Genomic DNA, 16,891 nt, shown 5'->3' with positions numbered 1-16,891 from the left:
TTACAGAAGCATACTCGACGAGTAGCCTACAGATCTTCCATTAACATATTCAGCATAGTCACTGTACAAGACCGATTCCAAAAGAAGTTATAATAGTCACTAATGTTACAGGAGGTTACAGTCACGTGGTGACTCACAGTTAGGTACTTTATGAGGATATATATTGCTTCAATTCTGTCTTTTCCGTCTTTAGGAGGACTACCACTTTAAAAAATGGCTATAATGATGTTAGCCTATATGTGTGTATTTTGCATCTGCCTATGCCAGAAATATAAACACTAGTAAATCAAATTAAAGAATAAATAAATAAACGAACGAACGGACGGACGGACGGACAGACGGACGAATAAATGGATACATGGATAAATATATAAAACTATGATTAAAAACGATAAATAAATAAAACAGTGAACAATACAACAATAATACCCAACATAGTTTAGCACCACCACCCATCCCAGAGATAAGCGACATGTGAAGTTAAAATGTGATACTTGAGATAACACGACGTGGGCCACACCATGTAGGTGTGTCTGTGATAACGTGTACGGGTGACCTTGAATGTTGTTAACACCTCACAGGTAGCACCACACCTGTAATATAACAGAAGGTAAAACAAATATGTTTGTTAATTCACTATAAATCACGATACGAACTAACGATGTTGTGATATGTGTATTGTGAAATCTGTTTACGTCAATGAACAGAATGCCAATGTCTTAATTTCCATGATTCACATACATTTGACAAAACACAGATTTATTTATTTATTATTCAATAAAAGGTTTGTTTTGTTTAACGACACCACTAGAGCACATTGATTTTATCCAATAAAATATTAATAATATATATATATATATATATAAACACCAACTACGAAAACAGATTTATTTTCAAAATCTACTAACGTCTGTCTGTGTATAGCAGTTTATATTTGAATAAGATGGCAATATTCAGTTTTAAGCAAGTCATAAATCTGTGTCATCCATTTAAATATGTTTAGTTACTGGGATGTTCCGCCCTGCGCGTGCTGTAACCTCACCGTGGTGCAGGGGTGTAGCATTCTCTTTGAGAATGGCCAATACAGCACAAATTGAAATTTTGAGTAAAAGTCAGTATCTATCTGTGATATTTGTATTTTTGCACAGTTCTTTACACTGTTTTTATTTAAATCTTGAATTTTTATATTGATGTTGATCATCACCTTATTTGTTTGCATTACCATAGTTTGACACCCAATAGCCGATGTATTTTTCGTGCTGGGGTGTCATTAAACATTCATTCATTCATTCATTCATTCATTCATTCATTCATTCATTCGTTCATTCATTTCCGTATTTCAGTCAGGACTCACATCATACACACCCTACCCCACAACCACCACCACCACCTCGTCTATCCCGATCAGTTCATTGGGCACATGTCGGCAGCAGCAATCAGAATATACGTGCTTGAACCTCAAGTGGATATAAGGACATAAATAGATTTGGTTTGTTCAAGCCCAAGGGTTTAAATACTGTTACAAGTATTAAAGCAATCTCCCCCTAGGTTACACAATATAATTACATAGTTTCTATCAGTAAAAAATGGAGAACATATATAATTAGTTTGACACAAATATAGAGCTGTGATAGAGGTAAATGTAGGCCATATGAAAGAGGTCAAACAAGGGAGGTAACTGAAATCGGACCAGACGATACATGGCGGTGATACTTCGTCACCAACAATGGGTCCCCAGTGACAGAAATCTTTCCAATGTCTAGAGAATGGAAGTAAAACTCTATTAACATGCGCATAACCATAACCATGGAAGGTTCAGACACGTTTATCCTGGGCACACGATTTGCGCCAGAACACATGTTCAAATCATACAAAAATTGAGGGCTATATTTCATTTTGAATAAATAAGTAAATTAGAAATATATTAACTTATGGACGAGGTACTAGATAGAGATTACTGGAATTAACCTCTATTTTGCATAATGCCAAATCGACTCTGCGTTGTGCAGAGATACGGCCCTGATCGCGTATTATTGTTTTGTCACTCAAATTAAGTAAATAAATATATATAGATGGTCAGCCCCCAAAATAAACATTATTTGTTAACCCATTGGTCTCCAAAGTGTACATAAAGGATCAGTCTTTATAGTAGATATTAATAGATTAAAATAATGTCACTCGTTTTGCTAATGACATTTACCAAAGCGTCATTGTCGTCATGTTATAAAATGATTTAAGTCTTTCATTCAATGAGACGACTTCCCAACCAGTTGACCGATAACTTAACAAGTTGATCTGTCCAGGACAATAGTTAATAGCTAGTGTTTAGTAAAAGAGACCAGGAGTAGGGATCGTATAACACCCCATTTCAACTGAGTTGGAGCCGGTACTGGGTCGCGATCCTAACACAAGTCTGTCGCGTTAAATCGGACAACTCAATCACCGTGACTGCACTACCGAGGCCGGTGTAATACATTGTGTAACGGGATAAAGTTATTGAAAACAAACATGCGTAGTTGAACATAATCATAACATTAACACCAGCGGAAGACGAGCCAGGATGTGACGTCACGTGGCTGATTGAGTTTGATTGATGAGGGAATGTTTCCCGTCATGCAAGTACTAGGAATTGACCCGGAAGAGATAGCGACGAAGAGACGCGAGGGCGTACCCGGACATTGGTCCAGGATGGAGGAGTGTTCATCTCGAGTCGGTACAGAGGACTGGCTACACTAAACATTTCAAACATAATCTTCTCCATATTTATCTCAGGGCCAGATGCAAAGGAGGACATGGACGTCAGATCCGACCCCGTTGAGATGGCAATTCACCCCCCCCCCCCATCACAAGTTTTCAAATCACATGAAATAGCTTTTTCATGTTTGACTTTGCCTTGAAACCTATGTTTCAGATCTCGCGTATATACTACAGAGGTGTTCGAGTTTATGAGAGTGAAATAGCCTTTTAGCTCATCCGGCAGATCCCTGAGATTCCAGAGGTGAATTTGTAAAATCCTCAATCCCACCTAGGGAATCCTAAATCCTCACTTATAAGACGGAGAATTAAACAGCATTTAATGACAACGTTTGTGCTTTTCAGAACAAAGTTTGTTTGTTTTGTTTAACGACACCACTAGAGCACATTGATTTATTGGATGTCAAACATTTGGTAATTTTTGACGTATGGTCTTAGAGAGGAAACCCGCTACATTGGTCTATTAGTAGCACGGTATCTTTTATATGTACCGCCCCACAGACAGGATAACACACACCACGGCCTTTCATATACCAGTTGTGGTGCACTGGCACCGACTGGGATCGATCCGAGACTGACCGCGCATAAAGCGAGCGCTTTACCACTAGACTATGACAAGGTCTGACTCTTATTCTAAAACATATTCATGGCACATTTCTTTCGACCTTCCAGGAAAGTGTCATCTCATACGGTAATATTGTTGTAGCCACTAACCGGTTTCATCTAACATCCTAAGATGTTGTTTGTAGGAAGAACAACATGAAATGAATATATTTTAAGTGAAAATATATGCCAAGAGATGCAAAATAACGAAAACAGAAGAAAATCAATAATTGGTTATAATCATGGTGATTTGAGTTTGACCTGCAGTGAAATATGTCTGCCAAATTGTGACCATTTTCCTTTCCAAATTTACCAGTCAAATGTTACTAAGGAGCACCAGGTACTGGGATCAAATGTCTTCACTGGTGATGTTTTACTTTCCGTGGCGACACCACGATTACTCATCCTATTTGGATTTGCTGTTGTTTTAAATATTACAACATAAATAAAATAAATAAAAATAAATAAATAAATAAATAAATAAATAAACTATTTCATAATAATAATAATAATAATAATAATAGAACAAATTGTATTGCATAGTTTATTTAGTTGTACTAAAAGATTCTATAATTCACGAGGCAATGTTAAAACATTCACACAATAAAGAAAACGAAAGCATTAACTGAATATAAAAACTCATTGCATTGACAGATTGCACTATACTAAAATAAATGTAATTTAAAGTGAAATAAACTTATCAAAGTGTGTGTCAAGCAATTACTCTGACCACATGACTACCTAAACCCATGGAAACGGATTAAGAAGAATTTTCTTTTCAGTACAAAATTCAGAATAAAAAGTAAATGGATGAACTATCAAATACTCCCCACTACATTTATTACCGGCTTGCTTAATATTTTAAAATGTCACATATTTTAAAATAAACATATTGAGTATAGTATTTAAATATTTATCATCAGATAATATAAATATACCCAGCATATTAAATATATAACATAAATAGCAATATATGTAAATAGCAATAAACATAATATAAACACCCAAACACATACGCAGTTGTATAATATATAGCATAATACTAGTATGTATACTCAAATAAATACACCAAGTACAATATTTAAGATAGTACTACCCATTCTCGGATAAACATACTTGGTATAGTGTTTGAGGTATGTTTACTTTAATAAGTATACATACAATATTTAAAACACTGACTGCAGGATAAATACAGACAGTTCAGCACATACCATCAACTTTACGTAATACGTTGGTTTCTGGGTACCACAACATTTCATAGTCAAACACAGTGTCTTAATCCTTTCTTAAAATCAAGCAGCTTGTATTTCTTTAATGTTCACGTGTTAGGTTACAACGTCAGATACCGTTGATTGTGCTCCAGTAACAGGAATCTTACAATCGTGAACAGCGACATTGTTAGCATCATTATCATAAGCGTGCATATAGAGAAACCCGCCAAAACCGGACTCTGTAAACTGGAGGAAATCTTTGAGCAAAATAAGCTGGCCTGAAACCTTTTCACCACGTATTTCTTTATATTTCATGTAAAAATGCGTAGTGGTTCGTTTTCAACTCTATATAGCTGTTTGGTAGTAATGTCAATATGAATAAACGTTATTATCCAGATTCGAACGTTTTCGGGCGGGGTTTTTTCGGCATTTGCGGTTTTCCTTCGACATTTTCGTTTCTTTCCGGCATTATTGTTTAATTCAGGCAAAAATCAGCCTGCCTGCATTTAAAAATAGGGGCCCCATACGCCTACGATCATCACAATGCGCCTCAGCATCGTCCTAAGCCACCCAGACAGACGGACAGACGAACGCAGAGTCGTTTAGAAGCCATACTGGGTGTTTTCAAACCTAAACTCGTCGGGGTTTACTTCCGAGACGGCCGCCGATGAGACGTCAGAGAAGTCCGTAACGTCGAGTGAGGTTTCCGTTTCCGGGATATCCTTGACCTGCGCGTTCTCGTTGTCTCCCTTTTCCACGAACGCGTGATTGATGAACTTCCGGACTTCGCCGATTATCTCCTGAGATCGCCTCCTCTTCGGGCTGGTAACCGGAAGTAGATACTCGTCGTCCTCATCTACATCCGGGCCGTGTCGTTGTCTTGGTAACGTGGACAGCTCGATGGACTCCATGCTGGGAGCCTTGCCGAGCTGAGCGATGACGTCACCGAACGTCGACTCGTACTGAGCGTCGCGATTCAGTGTCGACGCCGTGGAGAATGAGATGGAGGGCGTCGTGTATTCGCCGTCGTCCTTGAACGTCGACATCCCCGTCTTGCACGTCGCCATGGCCTCGTATGGAATTTCTGAGTAGATCATGGACACGGACTCTCTACCACTGGGGTCGGATTTAAAGGAGTTGTCCCTTCGTTCGATCGTGCCCTGATCACTGCCCCCGTCCATGGCGTAGTAACATTCACCGTTTTCCACCATTTTGCCTTCGACGCCCTTCGGAATCTGAGGCAGGTCGACCAGCTTGGTTTCACTCTTTCTGGGGAGTTTCATCTTAGCGGCGGACCCGGAATACAGGTGTCCGTTCCTGTCCTCGGACGTGTAGCTAGGGGGCGTGCCGTACAGCGCCTCCTCCACATCGACGTAAATCTTCGGGTCGCGCGAACTCCGTCTCTGGCCGAGCACGTTTCCGTTCATGGAAGTCCGAGCCTCGTTTCCAGACTTCGTTTCCTGACTTTCCGCTATCAGCTTCCTGGAAACAAGAAAATCAGTCAGGTGAGATAATTAATATTATACTACTGTTTTATCGTAAACGGTACTCTAAGTCTTCGAGATGTTTTGTCAAAACATACAATAACTTATATATATATATATATATATATATATATATATATATATATATATATATATATATATATATATATATATATAAAGACAATATTCTATAATGTGTGATGTTTAACTGTGTGCGTCTTTCTTCAATTTATTTATTTGTTGTTACCGTGTCATAAAATGAAAACTGATAATAGATAATGCAACGCTCTTGTGTATGTGAGATATGTGTGTGTTACTGAGAGAACCAGTATGCCTATCAAAACCCCAAACAGTATCGCTGCAACCCAGTCTGAATCTGAACCCACCTCATATACCAGGGGAATCCCGCCAGTGTTACTGAGAGCACCAGTATGCCTATCAAAACCCCAAACAGTATCGCTGCAACCCAGTCTGAATCTGAACCCACCTCATGTACCAGGGGAATCCCGCCAGTGTTACTGAGAGAACCAGTATGCCTATCAAAACCCCAAACAGTATCGCTGCAACCCAGTCTGAATCTGAACCCACCTCATGTACCAGGGGAATCCCGCCAGTGTTACTGAGAGAACCAGTATGCCTATCAAAACCCCAAACAGTATCGCTGCAACCCAGTCTGAATCTGAACCCACCTCATGTACCAGGGGAATCCCGCCAGTGTTACTGAGAGCACCAGTATGCCTATCAAAACCCCAAACAGTATCGCTGCAACCCAGTCTGAATCTGAAATTGAAAAACACAACAAACTTAGTACACCACTAACAGAACAATAATTTGGAGGTTTTTCTTTTTAAAAAAATATCTACAAAGATTCTTTCATTAAATATCTTAACATCGACTGTTATTTTAATGTTTCTAGTACCTACAACTATGAAGATGTTGAGTAACTTCAGAAGCAGTCGTTATAGTAACAGAATTGATGAGATAATTTAAAAATAAACTATACTTCACACAAATTACTATAGTGTGCAAAAAACAACAACAACCAATTAAAGAAAACAAAACAACATAAAACAACAACCCGCCCCCAACCCCCCCCCCCCCCCCCCAAAAAAAAAAAAAAAAAAAAAAAAAAACAAGAAGCAAAAAAACCCAGCAAAACAACAACAAAAACCAACAAACACACAAACAAAAAAACTGTAATTATTAAATTTGCTAGTTTTTAGCTATGTCTATCCTAATCGGCGACATTCACCGCGAGAATAACCGTAATATGTTCATATGAACATACGTACTAGTATTCAAATATGGCATTACATAACATTTCATTGTACTTTTGCATGGAATTGATATATCGAGAAACAACCTATGTTTTTCACAACACGCCTGTAACTGTTACAAACCTTGTGAAATAACATTTTGATCTACCAGTACTACCCTGTCACGACTTGCATGTGCCTGTCAAATATGTACCATGTGATTTATTCACTCCTGATTCAGTGACCTGTTATTTGTTAGTAGATGTCGATATGTACAGGGTTACTGATTCCTGTTTTAGCTACCTGTCACTGTATGCACATGCATGTTAAATATGCACCGTGTTACTGACTGTACTACTAGCAACAAACGTGTCACTGTTTGCACATGCCTGTCAGGTATGTGGTGTATTACTTACTGATTCCTGTTTCTGTGAGACCCTCCAACATCCAGGGATAAATTCCAACCTCCAGATCCAAGGCGTCGTTACCACAACGTAGGACTATCTCACTTGACGCTGAAATATCCAGAAAATTAAATAATCATAATGACAATGTTGTGTTCGCACAACAAAAACAATACCATACAATATGCAATATTAAAATAATAATAATAATAATTGACAATATCTCGTGTTGGTCTAATTACACTATTTTGTACATCACAATAAGAAACACTGAGAAAGAACTAACAATTTAATTGGCTGGACCAATAGACTCAGTAGTAACGGACGGAAAACTCTATTAACATGCTTATATCCACCTAGGGTTCAGGCATGTCCATCCTGAGCTCTAGTTCTGATTTGAGCTAGATCTCCTGTCCAGGACAAAAAGAGGGAATAAATTAGTGAATTAAAACTATATGAATAGTAATTTAAGCCAAAGTATGGGGTGGGTGTTATTTAAATTACTTGCGTAGTACGACTATGTATGCCATTGAATTATGAGTAGTAACACCGTAATGATTCCTTATATAGCGAAGTAGTGCCACCTACAAAACCACCGACCCCAGTAGCGTAGTGATAAGGCATTGGACATAAGGTTGGTAGGTACTGGGTTCGCAGCCTGGTACCGGCTCTCACACAGAGCGAGTTTTAACGACTCAATGGGTAGGTGTAAGACCACTGAACCCACTTCTCTCTCACTGACCACTAACCCTCTGTCCTGGACAGACAGTCCACATTAGCTGAAGTGTGTGCCCAAGACAGCATGCTTGAACTTTAAGCACGAAAATAAGTTAAAATGAATGAAGAAAACCTACCAAACCAACACCGAGCACTATGGCCAAGTCAGTGGTAGATTCTACCAACAGGTCTCACATGGTCAGTGCTTGATGGGTGTCACTAAGCCCAGCTCCTCTAACAACCACTCACAGCTAACTAAATCTAGATTATGTATTATTTACCTTCAAAACTAAGCCACACGAACTTGGGTAGACCTGGGTTCGCCAACGTCAGTTGCAGCGACAGCGGCGTCGTCGTCTTGGTGAGCGACCTCAGCAGACTGGCGGGCACATCGTTGGTGTTTTCACACCCGAACCCTAGCAGGACGCCCTTGTCCAGAACCTCCAGTCGCGAGCAGTTCCCCACCTTCGTGGTCGGCAGTCTCAAGTCTATGGCGAAGATCTCCACCTCGGCAGTGGTGCCGACGCGAGACGACTGGATGGTACAGGAGCAGGATCCGTTCTTGAAGGTCTCGGTGCTCTGAGGATTGTACATGGCGTACACGATCAGACCTCGGATGTACACACGCGGCTGACAGATGTCGCCTACCAGGGAATCTGTAAAAACAATGGAATAAAAGTTAAATTTTGTTTTGTTTAATGACACCGCTACAACATGTTGATTAACTTTATTGGATGTTAAATATTTGGTAATTGTTTGGAGAAAACCCGCTATAGCAGGGTATCTTTTATAATCACTTTCCCACAGACAGGACAAAGGGATATTCAGACATTAAAGTAGCCTACAGTCCAGGGACCTAATTCACTAAACTCTCACAGCTTTGGGATCTCACAGTGTAGTAAAAAGAGGTGCAAAGACAGTGCGATGTTGTTAAGGAGAGCCTTGTGAATTAGGCTCCAGATTGGGATCTCACAGTGTAGTAAAAAGACGTGCAAAGACAGTGCGATGTTGTTAAGGAGAGCCTTGTGAATTAGGCTCCAGATTGGGATCTCACAGTGTAGTAAAAAGACGTGTAAAGACAGTGCGATGTTGTTAAGGAGAGCCTTGTGAATTAGGCTCCAGATTGGGATCTCACAGTGTAGTAAAAAGACGTGTAAAGACAGTGCGATGTTGTTAAGGAGAGCCTTGTGAATTAGGCTCCAGATTGGGATCTCACAGTGTAGTAAAAAGACGTGTAAAGACAGTGCGATGTTGTTAAGGAGAGCCTTGTGAATTAGGCTCCAGATTGGGATCTCACAGTGTAGTAAAAAGACGTGTAAAGACAGTGCGATGTCTCATGTTGTTAAGGAGAGCCTTGTGAATTAGGCTCCAGATTGGGATCTCACAGTGTAGTAAAAAGACGTGTAAAGACAGTGCGATGTTGTTAAGGAGAGCCTTGTGAATTAGGCTCCAGATTGGGATCTCACAGTGTAGTAAAAAGACGTGTAAAGACAGTGCGATGTTGTTAAGGAGAGCCTTGTGAATTAGGCTCCAGATTGGGATCTCACAGTGTAGTAAAAAGACGTGTAAAGACAGTGCGATGTTGTTAAGGAGAGCCTTGTGAATTAGGCTCCAGATTGGGATCTCACAGTGTAGTAAAAAGACGTGTAAAGACAGTGCGATGTTGTTAAGGAGAGCCTTGTGAATTAGGCTCCAGATTGGGATCTCACAGTGTAGTAAAAAGACGTGTAAAGACAGTGCGATGTTGTTAAGGAGAGCCTTGTGAATTAGGCTCCAGATTGGGATCTCACAGTGTAGTAAAAAGACGTGTAAAGACAGTGCGATGTTGTTAAGGAGAGCCTTGTGAATTAGGCTCCAGATTGTGTGTTAAGGAGAGCCTTGTGAATTAGGCTCCAGATTGGGATCTCACAGTGTAGTAAAAAGACGTGCAAAGACAGTGCGATGTTGTTAAGGAGAGCCTTGTGAATTAGGCTCCAGATTGGGATCTCACAGTGTAGTAAAAAGACGTGCAAAGACAGTGCGATGTTGTTAAGGAGAGCCTTGTGAATTAGGCTCCAGATTGGGATCTCACAGTGTAGTAAAAAGACGTGCAAAGACAGTGCGATGTTGTTAAGGAGAGCCTTGTGAATTAGGCTCCAGATTGGGATCTCACAGTGTAGTAAAAAGACGTGCAAAGACAGTGCGATGTTGTTAAGGAGAGCCTTGTGAATTAGGCTCCAGATTGGGATCTCACAGTGTAGTAAAAAGACGTGCAAAGACAGTGCGATGTTGTTAAGGAGAGCCTTGTGAATTAGGCTCCAGATTGGGATCTCACAGTGTAGTAAAAAGACAGTGCATGTTGTTAAGAGAGCAATTAGTGCGATGTTGACAGTGCGATAAAGGAGAGCCTTGTGAATTAGGCTCCAGATTGGGATCTCACAGTGTAGTAAAAAGACGTGCAAAGACAGTGCGATGTTGTTAAGGAGAGCCTTGTGAATTAGGCTCCAGATTGGGATCTCATACAATGATTTCAGTGAACTTACAACTGATGAAAATCTTTAGACTTAAAAAAACCTATAGACTTAAGAACGGTATCTAAACTCATCAATAATCTCTGAACCAATTATGGCAGTCGTTTTTGATACATTCAAGACAAGCACGAGTGGAAATCCTCTTGTATTACCTTTTAAATACTAAATATACACCGACCAAAACAGTAAATGTTCTTAGTGACACTCAAATCCTAATGTAATTCTTAAAATAATTACTTGTCCTCAACTAGTGGCAGTCCTCTTACCCGCTATGTATGTCTGGTTGAGACGCATTGACCTTACATACAACTGTCTTTTTGTTTCACTGGTCACTATTAATCAGAACGATATATATTGCTACCCCCTGTCAACCAACATTGTCGAACACTGAAGGATCTAACGCATGTATCCTTACAAGTTCTCATTTGTATGTATTAATGTAATATTCTTATTTTAATGGTGTTTTTGGTAAGGTGCTTTGGGTTTTTAATTTTTTTATTTCACAGGCCATAGCAAGCAGACTTCTTACCCTATGTATATTTTCACCTTTCATAGTAAATTCTTACACTGACCCCATCCGGGTCCCTTAACATTTTAACATTTTAATTCATGAAAGAACGAGTACTAGTAAGCCTGTCGCCATTACAGTGGTCACAAAGACTATTCCTACTGAAAACGCAGCAAGGGATCTTTTATATTCACGTTCGTATAGAGAGGACAGTACACACCATAGCCTGTGATCTACTAGACATGGGGTACTGGTTAGAATCGGAAACAACGCTAGTACATCGAGAGTAATTGATTATGCGGCCCATCGCACCTCTTGTGAGAGCTCTATAACTGCACTACATTCTACCACATTCGGAGAGGAGGAAATAACACAGTCTAATGAAAGCGAACAATATTACAAGACAGTACATATCGTCGCCTTTAATGCACTAATCGCGAGGTACTGGATGGAATTAGAAGCGATCAGAGTCCATCAAGGACGATCGATCCTGCAACTCACCGCACTTCAGGCAGGCGCTCTAGGTCTATATCTACATCAAACCACCCGTTCCGGTGTGAGACCTACCTTTGACACAGCGGTAGTTGACGTGCGAATAGCTGGCCACGTCGCCGGTGGAGGAGGAACACGACTCGTTCCACCTGTCGGTCGGGAACGAACACTTCGTCTTGCCTGTGCACTCCTCCAGGATGTTCTCGAGGATGTCGTGACGGAACGGACGCCTGCAGTCCGCCTTCTCGTCCACCTGACAGCACGGTCCCTCCGAACCAGAAGTGCTGTTACTGCAGTCCCAGGACAGAGGACAACCCTTTATGGCTTTGTAGCCGTAATACGCCCGGTCCACTGCCAGCCTCTCTTTGAGTCTGCACTGGAGTGCGTGGTTGTCTTGGTTACAACCATTATGGCAGACGTCAGATTGTTTGATTGGGTTGGAACTGGCTGGAAGAATAATCATTTAAAATTGCAATTAATGCTAATTATATACCAGCAAAGTATTCAACACTGATCTGTTCACGCAACTATTTAATATTAAGACACTTATCAGTTTACCAAGCTGATTAATTTTAAGACACTTATCTGTTTACGAAGCTGTTTAATATACAGACACTTATCTATTGACGTAGCTGTAAATATTAAGACACTTACCTATTTATGTAGCTGTTTAATATTAAGACACTTATCTGTTTACGTAGCTGTTTAATATCCAGACACTTATCTATGTACGTAGTTACAGTCAAACCTGTCCTAGCGGCCACCTGTAAATAGCGGTCACCTGCCTTAAGCGACCACCTTTTCCCTCCCAAACGATTTATAATATAAATGAACCTCTAATAAGCGGTCACCTTTATAACACGGCCAGCGGCCATCTAAATCGGATTCCAAATCGCTAAAATACCTGTATTAAGCGGCCACAGCAAATGTTTACTGTTATATAAAAGGGATATTTTAAAAACAGCAATAAGGTACAGCAAATAACCGATCTTCACACCTTCAGGAATACTAGTACTAATTCAGTCCCGACATCTCAACTGTGTATCAGTTAAGAAAGTATGACTCTGAAATGCATCTAATTGCTTCTGGGCAGGCTACGCTTGACATGTTTAGATTCACGTACTAAGACAATGCATCGCATGAAGTAGGAATTAAATAATTAAATGGAAAAAGAAAACAAACTTGTTGAGAACGGTTAATTTAATACATTCCAGTTGCAGTTTTTTCTGCAGGAGGCGATATGTCAAAAATTGATATATAGTTAATTGTGAAGCACACATCCGTTAATTAGCAGTACAGACGGTAAACTCAGAAACAACAAATGTTTTAAAGACTATGTGGCAACCTGTAATCAGCGGTCACCTGTCTTAAGCGGCCATTTTATATAATCCCTTGTGTGACCGCTTAAGACAGGTTTGACTGTATTTAATATTAAGACACATATCTAGTTATGAAGCTGTTTAATATACAAACAATTATATGTTTACGTAGCTGTTTAATATTAAGACACTTATCTATTTACGTACCTGTTTCATATTAAGACACTTATCTATTTACGTAGCTGTTTAATATTAAGACACTTATCTATTTACGTACCTTTTTCATATTAAGACACTTATCTATTTACGTAGCTGTTTAATATTAAGACACTTACCTGTTTACGAAGCTGATTAATATTAAGACACTTATCTGTTTACGAAGCTGTTTAAAATACAGACACTTATCTGTTTACGAAGCTGTTTAATATTAAGACACTTATCTATTTACGAAGCTGTTTAATATTAAGACACTTTTCTGTTTACGAAGCTGATTAATATTAAAACACTTATCTATTTACGTAGTTATTTAATATTAAGACATTTATCTACTTATGAAGCTGTTTAATATACAGACAATTATCTGTTTACGTAGCTGTTTAATATTAAGACACTTACCTATTTACGTACCTGTTTGATATTAAGACACTTATCTATTTACGAAGCTGATTAATATTAAGACACTTATCTATTTACGAAGCTGTTTAATATTAAGACACTTTTCTGTTTACGAAGCTGATTAATATTAAGACACTTATCTGTTTACGAAGCTGTTTAATATCATGACACTTAAAGTTTACGTAACTGTTTAATATACAGACACATGTCTATTTACGTAGTTATTTAATATTAAGACACTTATCTATTTTTGAAGCTGTTTAATATACAGACAGTTATCTGTTTACGTAGCCGTTTAATATACAGACACTTATCTATTTACGTAGCTGTTTAATGTTAAGACACATATCTATTTACGTAGCCGTTTAATATACAGACACTTATCTATTTACGAAGCTATTAAGACGCTTCACCAATTATGTAGTTATTTAATATTAACACCCTTCTCCAAATACGTAGATGTTTAATAATAAGACACTTTTCTAATTCCGCAGCTGTTTAATACTAAGACACGTTGTTAAATGCTGAAACACTTATGTTATGCACTTAGTCATTTACACTTCTCCAGTTAAGTAGCTGTTTAATATTAAGGCTTTAAATATTTCTCCAATTACGAAGCAAACGAAATTCCTCTTTCATATCATTAGTTCATAAAAGTCATCTTTTGTATTGGCAGTGTTAGGGTTAACGTTGGGGTGACGGTAGAGTGACGAGGTTACTGGGAGATCCGGACGATCAATCACCACTAATCAATTATTGGTTTGTATTAGATTGATGACTCCAGCCTCCGGCTGAGTTCCTTCAGAGTTTCCATTGAACTCCACTGCTAAATATGCGAAATATTAAGTATGTTAAATATTAAAGTCAGTGAGTATGTTAAATAAAACAAGAATATTGTGTTAATAGTAGTAGTTACGTCAGCACTTGTATAACACAAGTTTATAACTAAAGCAATATACGCACAACAAAAACATTCCATGATCAGTGGCGTAGCCAGAGGGGGGGGGGGGGATGGCCCCATGCCCCCCCCCCCCCCAATTCCGGACATTTTTACCTTTTCGCTTATTAATAACATTAAAAAGGTTCCTGTGTCATATCCCACTACTCGATATCATTGTTTGCTTGGATGCCAGGTGCCCCCCTCCCCACCCCCAATACAAAATCCTGCCTACGCCACTGTTCATGATCGTGCACTAGTTTCAAACCGAATAGAACATTTAAATGAATAAACTGCAGAATATTTTAATGATGTTATTGCAATGGAGAATTTTATCGATTTTACCTAGCACAGACTTCAACCAGAAAATCAGATTAGGAACTTGTAGTCTATTGGTTTGTGATTTACGCGGCTTATTTAAAGGAATTCATATAAAAACAAGAACTATACCGATAAAATGATAGAATTATTGTTATAATGTTAATGATCCTCGCTTGTTGTATGGTGTTTGATCGACACAGGATCGCTTGCGCATGAGACTGAGTTTCATATTTCAATAAAGAAAGAAAGAAAGAAATGTTTTTATTTAACGACGCACTCAATACATTTTATTTACGGTTATATGGCGTCAGACATATGGTTAAGGACCACACAGATGTTTTAGAGGAAACCCGCTGTCGCCACTTCATGGGCTACTCTTTCCGATTAGCAGCAAGGGATCTTTTATTTGCGCTTCCCACAGGCAGGATAGCACAAACCATGGCCTTTGTTGAACCAGTTATGGATCACTGGTTGGTGCAAGTGGTTTACACCTACCCACTGAGCCTTGCGGAGCACTCACTCAGTGTTTGGAGTCGGTATCTGGATTAAAAATCCCATGCCTCGACTGGGATCCGAACCCAGTACCTACCAGCCTGTTGACCGATGGCCTAAACACGACGCCACCGAGGCCGGTATATTTCAATAAAGAGACAATAATAAAGGTATGCACGAAACAGAAATACATTGACGTGTTTGTGTTAGATTATTGATATTATTTTCTAAAATGATCTCATGGTACAGACCATTCTGTACAAACCTGTGCCATAAATAAAACAAATAAAAAAGAAACAAACGTATAGCTAGGACCGACAACCAAAACTGGATATGTCCAAAAGTTACAAAAATTACAGTAATGTTTTAGTTCACTTAATTTAAAAAAAACGAAATATAGTTAGTGTTTGGTGGTCATGCATAGAATAGGAGGCATAGATAGCCAATAAGTCGACTAAATAAACAATCTTGCTTTCTTTGAGAATTTTCAGAAATTTATAAACGTTAAAACTTGTTATTTTTAAAATCATAACTTTGGACATAACCAGTTGTGGCTGTCAATCAATAAAACGTAATTAGATATCGCATAGTTAGGGAACCAGAAGACTTGCAAGTTATGTCTTTAGGCCTTCAAAGATATTTTTAACTTTTATCATATTTTTAACATACAAAACACATAATGATGATACTATTTTCAGGTTCTTATTTTGGCGAGATTTAGGAAGACATATATTATTACGAAACTTTAATTTAAAATGCTTGCCCTAGAACCAAATTGTAGTCCTCAATACTTTTCTACGCCCAACATAATTGCGGAAATGTCATTATATTACAATATATGTGACATACTATTCTTACCTGCTAATATGACGGACACACACACGGACAACACAACACACACAATTTCACAATGTCTACAAGTCATGCTTCTGAAAGCAAAAACTGTTCTTGTTAAAAACAAAGTAACTTTCCGGCAACTCCCGGGACATCAAATCAAAAGACTGACTTCCTACATGCTTAATATTCGCGATAGATCCGTACGTACGATGAAGAGTTACGAGAGATCATCAACTTCTGATGGTCCAGCCGATGTTGTCAGTCCAAGGAGTGCGCTGCCCGAATAACGCAACTCTCACAAACAGAGCCGCACCAACGTGTGTAACTAACGGATAAAGGGAGGTAAATGAGCTGGTGTTTGTGTCGGGCGAGGTGTCACGGCTGACTAAGCGAGGATGTCCACGGGTTGACGTAGATGAGGTGCGTGTTCC

At 39.0% G+C, this 16,891-nt stretch overlaps 1 protein-coding gene across 1 annotated transcript; it reads right to left on the bottom strand.

The window, feature by feature from the left end:
* Positions 1–3,887: 3,887 nt before the first annotated feature.
* Positions 3,888–16,674, bottom strand: LOC121369883. Its single transcript, XM_041494961.1, has 6 exons — positions 16,482–16,674; positions 12,015–12,386; positions 8,711–9,085; positions 7,725–7,823; positions 6,742–6,832; positions 3,888–6,050 (listed from the first exon to the last, which is right to left on the bottom strand). Exons 1-6 carry the CDS (start codon positions 16,546–16,548, stop codon positions 5,171–5,173), a joined length of 1,884 nt encoding a protein of 627 aa, XP_041350895.1. The 5' UTR covers positions 16,549–16,674; the 3' UTR covers positions 3,888–5,170.
* Positions 16,675–16,891: the final 217 nt, after the last annotated feature.

This window comes from Gigantopelta aegis, chromosome 4 (assembly GCF_016097555.1).
Source record: "Gigantopelta aegis isolate Gae_Host chromosome 4, Gae_host_genome, whole genome shotgun sequence".
Taxonomy (NCBI): domain Eukaryota; kingdom Metazoa; phylum Mollusca; class Gastropoda; order Neomphalida; family Peltospiridae; genus Gigantopelta; species Gigantopelta aegis.
This window is presented reverse-complemented; position numbering and strand designations above follow the sequence as displayed.

Coding starts and splice junctions, on each gene's coding strand:
- LOC121369883 (XM_041494961.1), bottom strand. CDS start 16,548: ATGACTTGTAGACATTGTGAAATTGTGTGTGTTGTGTTGTCCGTGTGT. Junction 7,824..8,710: donor CGTGTGGCTTAGTTTTGAAG/GTAAATAATACA, acceptor TGGATATTTCAG/CGTCAAGTGAGATAGTCCTA. Junction 6,833..7,724: donor TCTCACAGAAACAGGAATCA/GTAAGTAATACA, acceptor TTTCAATTTCAG/ATTCAGACTGGGTTGCAGCG.